Below are 17,161 nucleotides of genomic sequence, written 5' to 3' on the forward strand. Positions count from 1 at the left end.
CGTTTTAGTTATTTTAGTACATCAAGTTAAACTAAATGAAAATTAGATTTTTTTATTTGACTAATAATACTGCTTTAAAACTTAATTTGACACTACAAAGTCTTGTACTTTTTAATAATACTTAAGTGTGTTAAAGTAATGGAAATATTCCCTCTTTACAGCTGCATTGCCTTTTATTTCATATATTATCTTTAAGTAAAGTTATTTTTTTTAAATATACCTTTAATATTTAAAGTACACTACAAGTGAACATTAAATAAAATTAAGTGCACTTTTTCACATTGGCTAGTCTGTCAAAATGCTGTGCACTTACAGAATAATAATGTTAAACAAGCTGGCGTTCTTACAAATCCAGTTACACCACAACACTTTTTTTGTGATTGGTTCCTCTTGTGGTGACAAACCAGAAATTTACACCGATGTAATAAAAAAAGAAACTCATTTTTAAAAACACTTTCACTTTATGGAAAACGTTATAGTTTCATGCTACCCTTTACCTTTTGTAGCATGAAACCTGCAAAAACAATAAATATGTATGCAGATTAATGAATTGGCATATTCCTGCATAAATACATATATAAATAAATAAATGTGCAAGGAGATAAGTAATTAAATAAATACATGCATACTTAGATGCACCCACCAATCTTCAACACATCACACTTCTCAACCTCCACATAAATAGCCTATTATGAAGACGTTTGCTGATTATACCTGACATGTTAAGGACTAACAATAAAATTATGGATTTAATTAAACATCTTAATTTAAATGTATTTTTAATAAAGAGACAACAGACACACAATTTGCTTCTATTTAACTTTAGTTCTATAAAAATGGATCATGAATGTTACATTTATTAAATCATGCACCAGCATATGCTGTTTCTTTTATAGCAAGTTTTGTGTAAAATCCTTTTAAAAAGTATTTCAAATTTGTCCGTTACAGGGCTGAGCGTAAAAGATTTAATTAAAAAATAAAACATGAAAATAATCAAATGTATTTTAATGCCTGAGGTGGGAAAATATGATTTGATGGAGCTATGTGCCTATTATGTGGGGTATTGTGAAAAATTATTAAATGTAGTAAAAAAAAAAAAAACAAGTTGAAGTATTACCAAATCTCAGGCATGACCCTACTACTATCATCACACACACTATCAAAACAGTGTCTAATTAAATATATGCTGTCTGTCTGCATTACATAACCATCTCCCCACCGCAGCCAGTGTCACGGTGGGCGGGGCTACGCAAGATTCGCCGATGTCACTGTGGGCGTGTCAGTGTTGTGGTGGGCGTGGCTCTCAGCATTTGTCATTGGACTTCCTTCCACGCTTCTGTACCCTGAACGACTGTTCGGACGGTTGTAATTCACTTTAGCATCTTTGGACCGTAAGAACAGCGGGATATTTTCATCATGGGGCTCAACAGCGATCCGATCTACCGCAAACTTGAACAATGGTACAAATCCAACGCAGGAAACCTCAACATGAGGCAGATGTTCGAGGCCGATCCTGACAGATTCAACAAGTTCAGGTGAAACTCGCATCAAACGCGTCTCGATACGAGCGCGAGCTCTGATAGACATTCATACTGATGTTTCATCTCATCTAGCGTGTCTGTCAGCGTCATGTGTCGTGCATCATCTGGCTAACAAGGCCTAAATGAGCAAATCTCTTGTATATAACACAGTTTATGTAGTATTTTGGTAAGAAATCATCTTAATGTTCTCGCGATCTAATACCAGAGCATATATTAGTGTATATATGCTCATATCACGAGAGTTCGTTACATGTTACCCTTGGTTTCCAGGTTGATGTTGCAAGGTTATTATTGCCACATCAGGCCAATAGTTCTGAGCTCCAGGTTCCGCCCTCTGCACTGTTGCATCTGCTTTATTTCCTTCATTTACACTTATATTAATACATTTATAGCATGCTTAACTATTTACCTGTGCTTTAAATCAGTATAAACCTAGCCATGTTAGCAGCTACACACATAACAAGGTCATTGATCTTGGATCATATCTGTGTTTCAGCTGTGCGTGCACTTATTGCACGGCTCTTATGTGGAAGCATTTACTAGTTTCTAGTATGACTATTTCATTAAATACACGTGATCAGGCATTTCTCAAGTGCTTTCACTGCTTATGCATTCTCTTAAAGTACTATCACATCCTGCGATACTTCTGTTGCATGTTCACAATACTCTTTTCTTGTAAGTCTTTATGAGCTGTTTTGGATTCAATTCGGATGTGTTGAGTGTCCATAAAGGTCTATATTAGTATTCATTCATTCTCAGAGTAGAGTGTTTTATAGGTGTTGATCAACAGAGGGCGCTATAGCAGCATGTAGTACGTGACTCTCTGCACACACACACTCTCTCTCACGCACACACACACACACACACACACACACACACACACACACACACGAGAGGGAGTCCAGGGCTGAATCAGGAATTAGTGCGTGTAGCCATTGATATTAACATTTTTTAAATGTATTACTGATATTAACGTTAATCCATGTAATGAACCAAGACCGTTCTGATGATGAAGAGGAGCACGAATTTGCGCGTCACGCTTTGCTGACGTAATAAGGTCAAATTATGACGTACTAAACTGTCCGTCTTTAAAAAAAAAAAAGACTGTCTTTTCTCTGACAAATTATAGAACCTTTTTCATGTCAATTCACAAAATATATTAGTAAATAAAAAGTATAATTTAAAAAATCTCTTTATTCAAAAATGAGCATGCATAGTCTCTGCTATGCAATATCAGTTATTTACTTCAATAAAACTGTTAATTTGTAGGGATGCACTTATATGAATATTTTAGCCGATACGATAATTCTTTATATTTGAAAGCCGATAACCGAAAACCAAATTGAATCATTTTTGAGAGCCTGATTACACAAAAGTCTCATTAAAAGCCTTGACCCAAACACTTCAACATAAATCAAACATAGAGTATGGTAACCTATGGTGAACCAGTGTAAGATTCCTTAACTATTTTAATTAAATTTATACTCTGATTTTATTGGCAAAATATACAGACTTTCAGCTGTTTGCAACAAACCAGATTTGCAACGGGGGTTGAATAATTTCGATTACAACTGCATAATAATGCAAACAAGTCATTGGACAACACGTATACAAAAATGCTTTTCCCATGGATTAATAAAATGGAATAAACTGCACAGACCATAATACAATTATTTTAAGTAAACAATATCGTTTATTTAAACACAATATATATATATATAAATTATTTTTTTAAAGAAACATCCTAAATACAATATTGCTGTTTGAGCTGCGTGTGCTAGAGCTGAATGAACACAGAAAAAGTACATTTTGAAAGCTTCTATGGAAAACCACTATGGTATTTTGGAAAAAAAACGGTGTTTGCAATAATTCAGTTTTATTAAGAAATAGATCAGGAATATATATTGTGGTGGGAGGGAAAAAATGATTAATTTTAGTATAATTGCATATCCAGAGTCACGTGGCGTGCTGCAGTTTTTAGGGTCACTGTAATATAAGAGTGCGTGTGGCGGCCGGGACGATACATTTTCTCAAATGGCTCATTTAGCTTTAGCTTTCCTCATGTTTATTTCACTGTCCCAGTCTAAACACCTCTAAGATCCTGCCACCCGAATGTTTACCAGACTTGAATGATGTTTCTGGATTGTCCATGTTGTGCGTGAGGCAAAATTAAACAAATAATAATACAGCTTTTGTATATGCTAACTGCGTGTGTGATCTGGTGGTGTGCGCAGTCTGGAGCTGACGACAGATGATGGACACGTTCTGCTGGATTACTCCAAGAACCTCGTCAGTGAAGAAGTCCTGGAAATGCTCTTCGACATGGTACAGTTCACAATCTTCACACCACAATCCACTCAAATACCCTCTTCACACTGCATTTCACAGTCATAGCAGAGGGTGTTGCTATTAAACATCTGTGTATCGGAGCCGTTACTGTAATCTCTCTTTAGGCTTTAGCTGAGGCTCTTTAAAGCCCTTGTGTGTGTCCGTCTCCAGATGTTAACTGGCTTAATGCATGTGTCCTAAAAGCTGCTGAAAATAGATTGTGTGTGAGGTGAAGTGTATCACTGGGACACACGTGTGTGTGTGTGTGTGTGTGTGTGTGTGTGTGTGTGTGTGTGTGTGTGTGTGTGTGTGTGTGTGTGTGTGTGGTGTAATGTTTACAAAGTGTACGTCAATTCTGTTTGTTATTTACAGTGCATAACCTTTCCAAGTATACTTCATTTGTGTCTTTACACTCTTTTAAACTAGTCACAAGTATTTCTGATTTCGTCGCAACTGTCGTAGAGTGTGTTCACGTCAGAACTGAAGCATGCTTTGTGCTGTACGTGCAAAACTGAAGTATACTTTAACCTGATTCTGTACTTCCTGTTATCAGCCAATCAGAGTAGCAACTGTGAAACTGAATCACTCTGATACAGCAGATTTCTCATAGTAATCACAGCAGGACAAAATACACAATGATGTTTTTATGGTTCTTTGTATGTAAGTTTGCACAAGACATGAGTCACATCAACCTCTCTCTTTCCCCGTCTCATCACGATTAGGCACGATCAGTGGGCGTTGAAGCCGCCAGAGAGAGGATGTTTGCAGGAGAAAAGATCAACTTCACTGAGGTGATAATATCTCAATAAAAACATTTAACTGCAAATCAACATAAACTGAGCAGGTTTAGTTTGAAGCAGTTTTGATTTGCTTCTGTATGTTGATTTGTAGGGTCTCAATTTCTATTGAGTTGTTAAAACCCTAATTTTCCTCTTTATCTCACTGGCTGTTCTGAAACTGCAGCATGTTGTGTCTCTCTTGTGGCTTATGGTGAATAAATGATATATCAATGAACACCTCAGAAATTCATAACTGACAAGAAACATTAACATATGAAACAAATGTCTATTTACGTAGTTGCTATTATGCGTGTTTGTTAAAGCTGTATGTTTGTGTGTAGGGTCGTGCTGTTCTCCACACCGCGCTGAGGAACCGCTCCAACACTCCCGTCATGGTGGACGGTAAAGACGTGATGCCGGAGGTCAACCGAGTCCTGGAGCAGATGAAGTGCTTCTGCCATGTGAGTGAACATGAACATGTGTGTGTAAAGGAAGACACTTCATGGCCATATTCCAGGATTACAATGTCAAGATTCATCAGGCTGAAATTATAAAAGAATAATTTTTCATAAATTGTCTCCTCTGAGTCCAGATAAGTTCATTGAGAGTCTTTGTGCTGTGCTGGAGGAGACTATACAGAGACTCTTGCATTGTCCACACAAGATCTCCACCTAAAATGATGGAAATAACATTGAGTCTGATGAATCTTGATCTTGTCCTCCTGGAATATGGCCATGATGTGTCTTCCTACATGGTTATTTAAGAGATGGAAAGCTACACACTCCATCAGTTCGGGTTAGAAGAACTGCTGCCAAACATATTGACCCCTTTTCAGTTAGTAAACATGACAACGTTTTTATGTGGGCGGAGCTTAAGTGGAGGCAGAACGATCCCTCTGGCCGCTTCACTAACGCTAGTTTGCAAGTTTTGTTAGCTTGTTTTTTAACAATGACGGGAGAAAAACAGATTTTATCTTAATGTGCAAGCTCACTCACTGTCCAGGACCGCGATTGTTATTTAAAAGTTAATTTTAACGGACGGAACCAGATTGGCCGACCCATACACGCTTGGTCAATGGATGGAGGATCTGACAGGATTTACGTTTTTTTTTCGGATTTATTAACGTTACCTCGGTTGAGTGGCCTGCCTTCTACACCTGATGGAGAAACCGAGCGTTTAGACAAACTGAGGGCATATAAATCTTTAGATGCCTATATATATGTGATGAATGGTTTTGACTTGTGGCAACATTACACTGCGCGGTCCTGCCCAGCGCCAAGGCCAGAAGACGACAATGTAAAGAGTTACATTACAGTGCAATTTTAATGATGTGAATATTTTCTTGAAATAAAAATATTTTTTATGTATTCAAATTATATTGATTAACTATGTATTTGTTTATTCTTCCTGACCAGGTTATTCAAAAAGTCTATCACAATCAATCACAACATTGTATTCAATCATAGATGATTCACAAATAATCACAATAATTTAGAAAACATCATGCGATGAAATTTCAAAATGGATCCTGTAGGTGATTCTTGCACCCAGAAACACAACAAGATGGCATTTAATAAAAATAATAATAATTTAAGATCCTTATTATGTAGCTGAATCTGTGCTGGTTTGTATCGACCGCCTCCAGTTTTCACTTTATTTTGCCTCCAGCTAACGCCGTGACGTAATTGACCCTTCGCTAAGCCCCGCCCTCCTTAGTTACTGTTGCTACGCCTGTCAAGCTTTCGCGTCTAGCACGTCTATTACAGTGTTTATGCACCGGTGTCAGACATTCCCAATGAGATAATTAGCAATTTTTGGCGAACATGTGAAATATCTGCAAGAGTAAGACAAAAGGGACTGCAGTATGCATTCGAGGGATATATCCACGACATAATATGCAACCGATTAGAGAATAATTTAATAAAAATTTAAGCTAAAGCCTATAGTCCCAGCGCAAGCAGCGCCTCATACACTGACCATTCACATGGGAAACACACAAATTGAGGAACAGCTATGTTCGTGCACAGCAGGGTAAGTGAAATGTGAAGATAATCGAATAATTATAAATCAAACGGTTTATCCATAAATCTTGTGGAATAACACTTAAACCGAGAGAGCCATGATCGGATTGGGTTAAAGTTACTCAGTCAGGGGTAGTTGGCTGTCGATTAACAAAATGCTGAAATATATTTTAAAGTATGTCAGTGAGCCTCCGTCTTGTCTTTAATCGTCTTATTTTACGTTAAAACGTGTATTATGAACAAAGAACCATCATTATTTCCAACTTCCAAGCAATATGTGTTTTTGTTAATCCTGTGGACATGTAGTTGTGAATGGGGTCTCCCACACTGCTGATCCACGCACATCATTTCTCCTCTTGGCTTTTAGATTTTCGGGAAGGAAAAAAATTCCACTCCCGCGTCCAAACTTTTAGGATACCGGGTATCAGATTAGCACAATCCATACGCACAACGCTTCGACATGTTTCCCTCGCTCGAAAGCTTGCCAGACCTCCCGCACCTAGTTACGGTTGCTAAGACACGATTGGCCAGTGGCGGTTTTTGGGCGTGGCTTAGCGAAGGGTCAATTGTGACGTCGGCGCAAAAGGGGTCTATAACATGCTAGAAACATCATAATCACTGCAATAATGATCCAATCATAGACTCTTAAGCATTTGCCTTTTTAAATCCACAAACAGCCACTTTTTTGTTCTGGCCGGGCAGTGTATAACCGTGATTAAACTGACTGGAACTGTTTGTGCATTAAACAGTTTTAATGCACACCTTCCAGCCAATCAGAATCAAGTATTCAGACAGACCATGGTATAAATAATATTAAAATCCAGCAGAAATAACACTAATAATACCAGTACTATATACAGTACTCATACTTAAGTATGTTTAATGAAATTATAATTTAAAAAGTGGGCTGAGTGCACTTGATATTTAGAGTTCACCATATGCGTATCAAAGCAATCTATTTAAAACTGATTTTGATTTAATTGATTATTCTTTTTAAAGGCAGCTGACTGAAAACTCCTGAATATTGTCATTGCGTATGTGTGCATTTTTTTGCAGAAAGTGCGCAGTGGCGAGTGGAAAGGTTTCAGTGGTAAAGCCATCACTGATGTAGTGAACATCGGCATTGGAGGTTCTGACTTGGTGAGTTTACCTTGAGTTTCCCGAGAGCCAGTGGATGTTTACACGCGGGGCCACTCCAATAGAAACTAGAGTTTAATAAATCTGTCTATAAGAGTTAGTTACGCTTATCATATTGAGCGTTGCCTGTGATTCTGGATTGAAATTGCAGTCATGTTTGTTAGATATTCTCTCTTTTAAACCAATGGCTAGTCCTCTCTGAGTCATATCTGGTAATCATGATCAATATAATGTTTGTTTGTTCAGGGTCCTCTGATGGTGACTGAAGCTCTGAAGCCGTACTCTAAAGGAGGACCCAATGTCTGGTTCGTCTCTAATATTGACGGGACGCACATGGCCAAGACCCTCGCGCAGCTTAACGCCGAGACCACCCTCTTCATCATCGCCTCCAAGGTCACAACCTGAATAAACTATAGTCTGAAGACAGTAAATGATACAGTCTTGTACAGCGTTGTAGTGTTCGTTTACATTAATGTTCAGCAGAATTGGTCATACAAAGCGAAGAAGTAGTTAATTTCTTAATATTTTTTGCTCTAGACATTCACCACCCAGGAAACCATCACTAACGCTGAGACGGCCAGAGAATGGTTCCTCCAGACCGCTAAAGATGTTAGTACCTTCACAAACACCTGGAACCGTCCGAAATGGAAAGTTTCCATTGGTCTAATTCTGTGTTTGTATATTTTCAGAAATCTGCGGTGGCCAAACATTTTGTGGCTCTTTCCACAAATGCAGTAAGTACAGCATTATGTCACCGTTGTGGCAATGTTAACAGTAAAGTTGATTCATCTGTAAGAAACTTGCATTCATTTCCTGTTTCCTCACCAGCCAAAAGTCAAGGACTTTGGTATCGACACCAACAACATGTTTGAGTTTTGGGATGTGAGTATTAATTTCTTGACAAGCATATTACTGCATTAGAACGTTATGACTGAATGCATTATTGCTAGTAATGTTTAAATACTCTGCCATATTTTTGAATTGTCATATTGGCTGTTTTTCTGATGCCGAATGCTCATGTTTTAGTGGGTCGGTGGACGCTACTCGCTGTGGTCGGCTATCGGTTTGTCCATTGCTCTGCACATAGGTACGTCTGCTGTGTGAAGAGACCCATAAGGCCCGAAACATGCTGTATGCAAGTCTATGAACACAGAAACACTTATAGCTGTGTTAGGTGGATTTGGTGTGTTGTACACAAAATAAAAAATGCAATTCAAGTGTGTTGCATTTTCTGCATCACCAGAGGGGGCGCTATAACATTAGCATAACCAGTCTTCTATGGTCAATATGTTCTTTCAGATCAACTAGTTAAACTGGTTGAAAGTCAACATTAAATCACAATGACCCTGTCTACTTTCTTAATCCATGTTTCTGGCTCTATTTTGAGCGATTCATCAAAGCTATTCCCAAAAATATGGTTTGTTGATAACTAGTTCTAAGTTATCAGTTACCTGTTGATAACTGTCATTACTAATTTCTCCATTTTGGTGTTCACAATGAGGAAAATCATCACCAAATATTTAGATTTTCTCAGATATAGTTAATGTTCCAATAATAAAATATGTTTTGCTATCCATGTCACATTTTCCTTTTAATGGCACAGATATTTGAAGACAACTACACCCTTTGAGTACTGAGGTTTCGTACCACCGTAGTAAAGTATGAATGCTCCAGAAGTATATATACTTTTGCGTTTTGGTCAAACATTCATGCTTATGTATTTGAGTAAAGTATGTTTCTGGCCTAACTTCTGCCTGAATCAAATTTGAAAGACCACTGGAGCAGAATCTTGCACTAATAGATTGTTTACATTTTTTGTGTCTGTAAATGTTCCAGTAACTTATTTTTTATTGTCATCTTTTAGGTTTCGACAATTTTGAGCAACTTCTAGCTGGTGCTCACTGGATGGTAAGCACAATTGTAGTATTATTTTGTCTTCCGGTTTGTATTTCCTCAGCGATCATGCGTATTTATGAATGAACTGCCCGATTTAAAATATTCCCAGTCTACTGACATTTAGGTTTGTGCCGATAGACGATAATATCGTGTATCGCCGATTTCACAGGCTGACGATAGGACGATGTGAAAATGGAGCATATAGCCCAACACTACTGACATTTAAGACATCTGCTTTAAACATTACAATGCTTGTGATACCTTTCACTAACTCTACAATAAGTAAATCCACTTCACCAGCTAATTACTCCTCAACATCGATGCTATAAAATAGTTCAAAGACAATATTCTAAAGATGGCTACGTGCTTGTTTCTCTGGTGCATAAGGACTATAGTAGGATTATATGCATCCAGGGTCAAAAATCACTTTAAATTTCTCATAATATCCATTGCAGAATCAGCTCTTTTCTCAGTATCTAAAACGGTTTGATCAAGGATTCAGTCTCTCTAAACCCCCCCTTTCCGAGAGCCTGCTCTGATTGGTCCAATGGCCCAGTCTGTTGTGATTGGTTTAGTGTTTACAGATCGTGTCATAAACGGCCATTATCACATCTGAATATCAGCTCCGGATCTTCCTCGGCGCTTGTTTTCACAGTGATAGGAACAGTAATGATGCCGTCAGTTTTACCAATAGACTGTAAAAAAAATGGACGTAGTGTCCGTGATGCCACTCGTAGGTTTCTGAAGAGCGTTTTTGAAGCCGGCTGTCGCCATCTTGGTAGCCTGTCACCTTGCGTCACTCCCAGATAGACGAAAATGGGCAAAAAAGCGGGATTATCTGAGGTGACGTGACTCTAACAGACCGCAGACAAATGGCTAGTAGTGAAGCAGCGGCAATCCACCTGCCAATCAAGTGGACACACCCTTAATTATGCAGAACTTTAATGCTTAATATAATTTAAATGGATGAGTTATAAAAAAAATCACCGCCCCCTCACAGTTGTCATGAAGGGCAAAATTAGCTAGACCAAAACCACCTTTTGTACCAGGCTGTAAAAAAAGTTCTGCTGTAAAGTTGCAAAATAAGGATTGCAAGTCTATGGATTTACTCTTTTGGAGCCTGTCTCTCACAGTCAGGTTGATGAATTGCAGTTTAAGTCACTTCTGTGTTGGATTCAAGAGAGAGACAGGAAGGTTGCTGCTTGGTTTTAATGTATACATTCCAGCACAAGTCATTCAAGTTTTTTTTATTATTATTTTAAAGGTTTCAAAAACATCTTGCCAAAGGACTGCAGTTGAAAATTATCCAGCTGGCTAACACTGGCACATTTACAGAAATGTTGATTAATGTGTGTTGTCCTTATAAAATAAAGAAAGTTTTTAAGTTCATGACAAGTGGATTTGCTTTTGGCGCCACAGAAAAATGTGTCTTCTCGACTTTGATAGCACAGACCAAACTATTTCAGTCAGAGCAACAACTACAGTGTTTGAGGGTGAAAGTAGACGTTCACTGGCAGCCAATGAAGACCATAGGTGTGCATAATGCAAATTTGTCAGAAAACTACGTAGGTTCATGCAGGAAGTGAGACTGGAATTACTGACAAACTCATTTCAGGCAGTTCAGAATCATCCCTTTATTTTTGGGAGACTAACTCCATTTATCTGCACTTTGATCTTTCAAACTTTACAGACCTTTTACATTCTCATACAGTTATATTTAACACTACATGAAATGTAATATCTGACCATGTATAATGGGGCAATTTAAGTGTTTCTGGGAGTAACCTCTCTGTGCTGTTTATCTTCTAGGATAACCACTTCCGCTCGGCCCCTCTGGAGCAGAACGCCCCAGTCTTGCTTGCCCTGCTCGGCGTCTGGTACGTCAACTTCTTCCAGGCCGAAACACATGCTCTGCTGCCCTACGACCAGTACATGCACCGCTTCGCTGCTTACTTCCAACAGGTCGGTCTGATGATGCTTCAGGAAATTATGTCATAAATGTCATTGTTTCTGATAGTAGGACACTGAGTTATTGTTACTCTTGCAGGGAGATATGGAGTCCAACGGGAAGTACATCACCAAGTCTGGCACTCGTGTGAATTACCACACTGGACCCATCGTGTGGGGAGAACCGGGGACCAATGGACAGCACGCCTTCTACCAGCTCATTCACCAGGGTCTGTAACCCTAAACCTTCCCTGTAGACTAGTTCCTGGTTTAATTGACATGTTTATGTCCATTTGTGATGCGTTTATCATGATAGATCTTTCTCTCTGCAGGCACTCGCTTGATTCCTGCTGACTTCCTCATTCCTGCTCAGAGTCAACATCCTATCAGAGATAATCTGCATCATAAGGTGTGCAGACGGTTTACGTGGATCTGAACACGACTTTATTTTCTGGTTAACAAGATGTTATTTCATGTTATTTGAGCCAGTGTTTGTCTAAGTGGTACATTACACTCTTTACTTTTATGAACCCAATAGATCCTGATGGCAAACTTCCTGGCGCAGACGGAGGCTCTGATGAGGGGAAAGACCACCGATGAGGCCAAGAAAGAGCTCCAGGCTGCGGGGATGTCTGGGGATCCACTGGAGAAACTCTTGCCCCATAAAGTGAGTGATTCTTTACTTTAAAACCATGTGTCGATACATGACTCTTTGGACGGTTTCTAAAGAGTATGTTTAGAGCAGAGGTCTTCAACCTTGCTCCTGGAGACCCATTGTCCTGCAAAGTTAATCTCCAACCTACTAGAGGAGCAGGGTTGAAGACCTCTGGCTTTGAGTGTTTGAGCTACGGCCCACTGTTACAAATTTGCTTCCAACTGTGTGTATTGGTCCAAAGGTCATACAGTAGATTTTCATTTGAATAAACAATGCTTGCCAAGCATGTTCCTGGAGGCACTCCAGCTGTACACACTTTTGAACTCTTCCTGTTCAAATACACCTAATATAACTTTTCAGACAGTTAACAGCAGTGTGACTCCATAGTGTCCTGTTCACTAAGGCTGTATCCAAAATTGTAGGTACTTCTTTTGAACAAGTAACAAGTGAGTTGCATTGCTTACCCAACATTTACGAATCCTCTCCCATGGTCTTATGGGACAGTAAAGTATGCTTTGTATGTGCACTTCAGTACTACTTGTCTACTGTCTTGAGAAATTGTGACATCAGGCATACTACTATTTATATATTTTTTGACCTACTATATAGTAGGGAATTAGGTATGATTGGAGGCTAACTCTTTGAAGCCTTGTTGTATGTGGCATTTTATTCTTGACTGAAATGGAGAGTAAAATTTTATTTTACTCCAGTACATGCGATTTTGTTTTTGTATAATAATACATTGTTTTTGTAGGTTTTCCAAGGAAACAAGCCAAGCAACTCTATCATCTTTAAGAAACTTTCACCCTTCATGCTTGGTGCGCTGGTTGGTGAGTATCAAACATGTTATACCAGTATTTCCTTTTGGAAACATGCATGTTTGGTAGACCCTACACTCATGGGTGATATGATGTATTTGTTCATGTGTTTCAGCCATGTATGAACACAAGATCTTTGTGCAAGGTGTGATGTGGGATATCAACAGCTATGATCAGTGGGGGTGAGTCCCGTTTAGAGTATTTTGCAACTTCCATTTGGGTTGATTAAAACCACAAATTTAGCCAATCAGGGCTTTGACAAAATTTATCTAAGTCAACATGAAAGGGCGCTTGCAATCAAATTAACCTCCACAATGTGATTGTATTTCTAAATCAAACAGCATGTTCAACTTTGAAAAATGTAGTATGGGACTTTATCCTTCAGGAAATAAATCCATTGGTTTGTGAAATGTTGCTGCTCTCCTAGAATGGAGCCAAATAGTGGGCTTGGAAAATCATTTCAGAGGCGGAGCAATTTATAACTTTATGCCGTGAATTATTTAAAAAGACTTCTTGTGTGAAATTGTTTGAGTGCCATTCATCTGTACATTTATAGAGAGTGACACATTTTCATCTGTCCTATCAGTGTGGAGCTCGGCAAGCAACTGGCCAAGAAGATCGAGCCTGAGCTGCAAGACGACGCAGAGGTTCATTCCCATGACTCCTCCACCAATGGACTCATCAGCTTCTTTAAGAAGAACCGCTCTTAGATGTTTCCTGACTCCTCTGCTTTAACCCCACCTCTGCTGGCACCCTCATCCAATGAGATTAGTGAATTATGACACTTGGCATAGTTCAGACGGCAAGCCTAGATTTATGAGGATGAGCACTTTATGTCTGTCATCTATAAGCCATGAGATTCTTGTGTGTTGTGAAAGATTTGACTGTATTCATGTATCCGTGGACCAGTATGAGACGACTGTATCTGTATGCACTGCACATGCTAGATGGATTCATGTTCTCCTTTGGACCAACTAACCACAATAAATGTATTATTTCTGGAATTTTCTTCTTTTTGTTCAGCAAAATATATTCAATGATGATCAATTAGGTGTCCATTACATGAACCTGCACTGGTTTCAGATCCGGCACCTACAGAACTGCTTTCAAAAGCGGTTTTAGTTAATTCATCTACTCACTCTTCTTTCTCTTTAGTTGCTAGAAAATTCAGCTACATTTCATTTGCATTTCATGAAAATCAGTTAACTTGCCGCCATTATTTGGTAATGTTACGCCAACACAATCCGTAAAATGCATTTTGTTTTTAGCCTCCTCTGCCAATCTGGCCCAATTTGACATCAGCCTTTGTTCTGGAACCTTATCACTTATGAAACTCAAGTGATTACTTAAAAAGCTCAATGTCTTGAACTGAAGAGAGGAATGTATCCCTCAATTAGCAAGCCTGTTAACATTGTACTGTATACAAACTCGCTCTAAAACATGCTTGCATTTTTAGGTTTTAGGAGAGTTTTTTCTTTTTTATATACCTTGGAATGTGTTGTCAAGTAGGATGGTTTGAATTTTTTTTTAGTCCTGCTATCTTATAAAATGTTATGTAGAAACAGTCCTACATTTGATCTTACGGTCATTTCTCAAATGTGTGTACGTGTGATTCAAAAAACGAACGTACGCACGTTCCCTTTTGAAAGGGAACTCTCACTGTGTCTGACGCTATTGGGGAACGCCCTCCACGTGAAACAGTGTCTGAAAAACTATCCAATCACAGCAATAGAATTTGACCGGCCTATAAAAGGGGCGCCTAGATAACATGACATCATCTTTTTTTCTTCAGGGACTTTTTTGTCTGATTTACAATCACCTGAACATGGTAAGAACGATTATGGTAAGTGACAAGCGCTTCAAGAAGTGTGTGGATCCGTGCCCGAGTTTTCTGACACCAGATGACACACAAGTTGTGCGTTAACTGTTTGGGTGAAGGGCACACACCATCAGCTCTTGATGGATCTGATTGTGCAGAATGTGAGAGTTTTCCACTTAGAAAACTCTGCTCTCGTCTGGCCCTCTTCTCGAGGGAAGAGAGATAGGCTTCTGGGCCCAGTGGTTCGGTACCCGTTCGTGCTGAGGCACCGTGGAGAATCGGATCATGGGGTTTCCAGATGCAGCTCGCTGATGAGTTTGAGAGAGGTGTTTCTCTCTCACGCCCGTCAGAGGCTCGCGAGGGTGAGCTGCTGGATGAGGATGTGTTATCTCTTACATCCTCTGGTCCAGCAGGAAGTGCTCTACTGGCACCTAGCCCGAGAGAGCACGATATGTCTGATGAGGGTGAAGAAGAGGTACAACCTGAAACCTCACAGCCTCCCTATCCCGCATATGATGAGCTGTTGGGTGTTATGGAGCACGCTTCAGCGAGGCTTCAGCTGCCATGGGAGCGCATGAAGGAAGGACCCATTTGCGGCAGGCTCAGTGAATGGTTTCTTTCTGGCCATCATTCCCCAGCTTCTGTGAGCCTTCCATTCCTTCCTGATCTGCATACTGAGATCAAGAAGGCATGGAAGAACCCATATTCTGCACGCATCCATAGTCAGCAGCATGCAAACTATGCTGATGTCAAGGTGATGCGTGAACATGGGTATGTGTCGATGCCCCCAATTGACAAGACGTTTGCGAACTATCTCGCTGCTGGAGAGGCAATGACACTAAAAGCTCCGGCCCTGCCTTTCAAGCCATTCAAAATGACATCTGGTTTGAATGGCAGGGCATACGCGGCAGCAGGTCCGGCTGGGGCTGCCTTACACATGATGTCTGTGTTACAGGCATACCAAGTCGATCTGCTGAAGGATTTGGATCAGGGGCAGGGTCTCTCCCCTGACGCAGTGGACGAGCTGAGCCGCACCACAGATCTGGCTCTTCGGACCACCAGACAATCCGCTGTGTCGATTGGAAGGTCGATGGCAGCGATGGTGGCCACGGAGAGACATCTGAGGCTGAACCTGGCTGACATCGGGGAGAAAGAAAATGGTTTTCTCGATGCCCCGGTTTCACCATCTGAACTTTTTGGCACCTCCGTTGAGACGGTGGTGGAAAAGTTCAGAGGCGAAGGCGAGCTCGACAGCATTTAAATCATGCATTCCGATGCAATCCGAATCCACTCCCAGACAGCCAGGGGGGCCTGGCCCATCCCGGTTCGAGGATCGGAGACATGGCCAGAGGTTCAGCGTCACCTCTCGTACTCCTCCTCCAACAAGGAGTAGGTCGCAGAGAAGGCGAAGTATTCAAGTATAGAAGGATTCAATGGAATGGCGACTCAAGGAAGAAGAGGGATCTGAGGGAGGTGATCCAACACAGGCGCTTCCAGCTTCAGTGAGGGATCCCCTTCCTCTGAGGGTGAATAACATCCACCCTCTCCTCTCTTCTTTCTCTCCCCCCTATTTTCTTTACCCCAGGCGCTTCTTACATCAGGCCTGAGGCCTGGACCAATGATGATATTTTCCCATTAAACGGAATGCTTCTGAAGGTCCGGAGTCGGACTTGGTAGTGAGCGGGGCTTTGGGTGGTAGGCCTATATTCGATGAATAGAATTTAGGCAGCCGCTCTATGAGCAGCAGGATGATCTTGGTAGTTCTTTATATAAGGTTGTTTGACTTTAGACCTCGGTTCCCTGTCTAGAAAGTTTTTTAGGAAAATAATAGGAATTAGGGTCCTGTAGTTCCCTTTTTTATAGGTAGGCTTGCATACCTTATCATAGGCCTCCTCTTGTGTTAGAGTCGTCAGGTTTATGTAGTAGGTGGTGCCAATCTTGATCAACCAGTGAAGTACAGGTTGGCTTCATCTCAAAAGAGAATCTCGAGTGAGGCCACTGTGCATGAGAGCGTTAACAGATTCTGTTTTAGCGTGGGTTGGCTTCCTCCCATTTGGGTGTTTTCTGCTTTGAATGGGGCCACTGCTTTGTATAAGCTCCAGATAGGTCAACCAAGCGTTGGCCCGTATCGGGCCACCTGGATAGCCACCTTGTATTTTTATTTATTTATTTGTTAACCTTTATTTTACCAGGAAAAGAAGCACATTGAGATTAAGAATC

At 40.2% G+C, this 17,161-nt stretch overlaps 1 protein-coding gene across 1 annotated transcript; it reads left to right on the forward strand.

Annotated features, from left to right (window-relative positions):
• Positions 1-1,226: 1,226 nt before the first annotated feature.
• On the forward strand, positions 1,227-14,126 carry gpia (glucose-6-phosphate isomerase a). Its single transcript, XM_077211487.1, has 18 exons — positions 1,227-1,535; positions 3,776-3,866; positions 4,592-4,660; positions 4,990-5,109; positions 7,726-7,809; positions 8,053-8,199; positions 8,344-8,415; positions 8,496-8,540; positions 8,635-8,688; positions 8,833-8,893; positions 9,671-9,714; positions 11,512-11,664; positions 11,750-11,879; positions 11,982-12,058; positions 12,188-12,316; positions 13,059-13,134; positions 13,238-13,304; positions 13,709-14,126. The coding sequence occupies exons 1-18, from the start codon at positions 1,417-1,419 to the stop codon at positions 13,830-13,832; spliced, it is 1,662 nt and encodes a 553-aa protein (XP_077067602.1). The 5' UTR covers positions 1,227-1,416; the 3' UTR covers positions 13,833-14,126.
• Positions 14,127-17,161: the final 3,035 nt, after the last annotated feature.

The sequence above is a fragment of the Siphateles boraxobius genome, unplaced genomic scaffold, assembly GCF_051911475.1.
Source record: "Siphateles boraxobius isolate OS27281-9 unplaced genomic scaffold, OSU_SipBor_1 65, whole genome shotgun sequence".
NCBI classification, from domain to species: domain Eukaryota; kingdom Metazoa; phylum Chordata; class Actinopteri; order Cypriniformes; family Leuciscidae; genus Siphateles; species Siphateles boraxobius.

Coding starts and splice junctions, on each gene's coding strand:
- gpia (XM_077211487.1), top strand. CDS start 1,417: ATGGGGCTCAACAGCGATCCGATCTACCGCAAACTTGAACAATGGTAC. Junction 7,810..8,052: donor GCATTGGAGGTTCTGACTTG/GTGAGTTTACCT, acceptor TTGTTTGTTCAG/GGTCCTCTGATGGTGACTGA. Junction 11,880..11,981: donor CTACCAGCTCATTCACCAGG/GTCTGTAACCCT, acceptor TTCTCTCTGCAG/GCACTCGCTTGATTCCTGCT.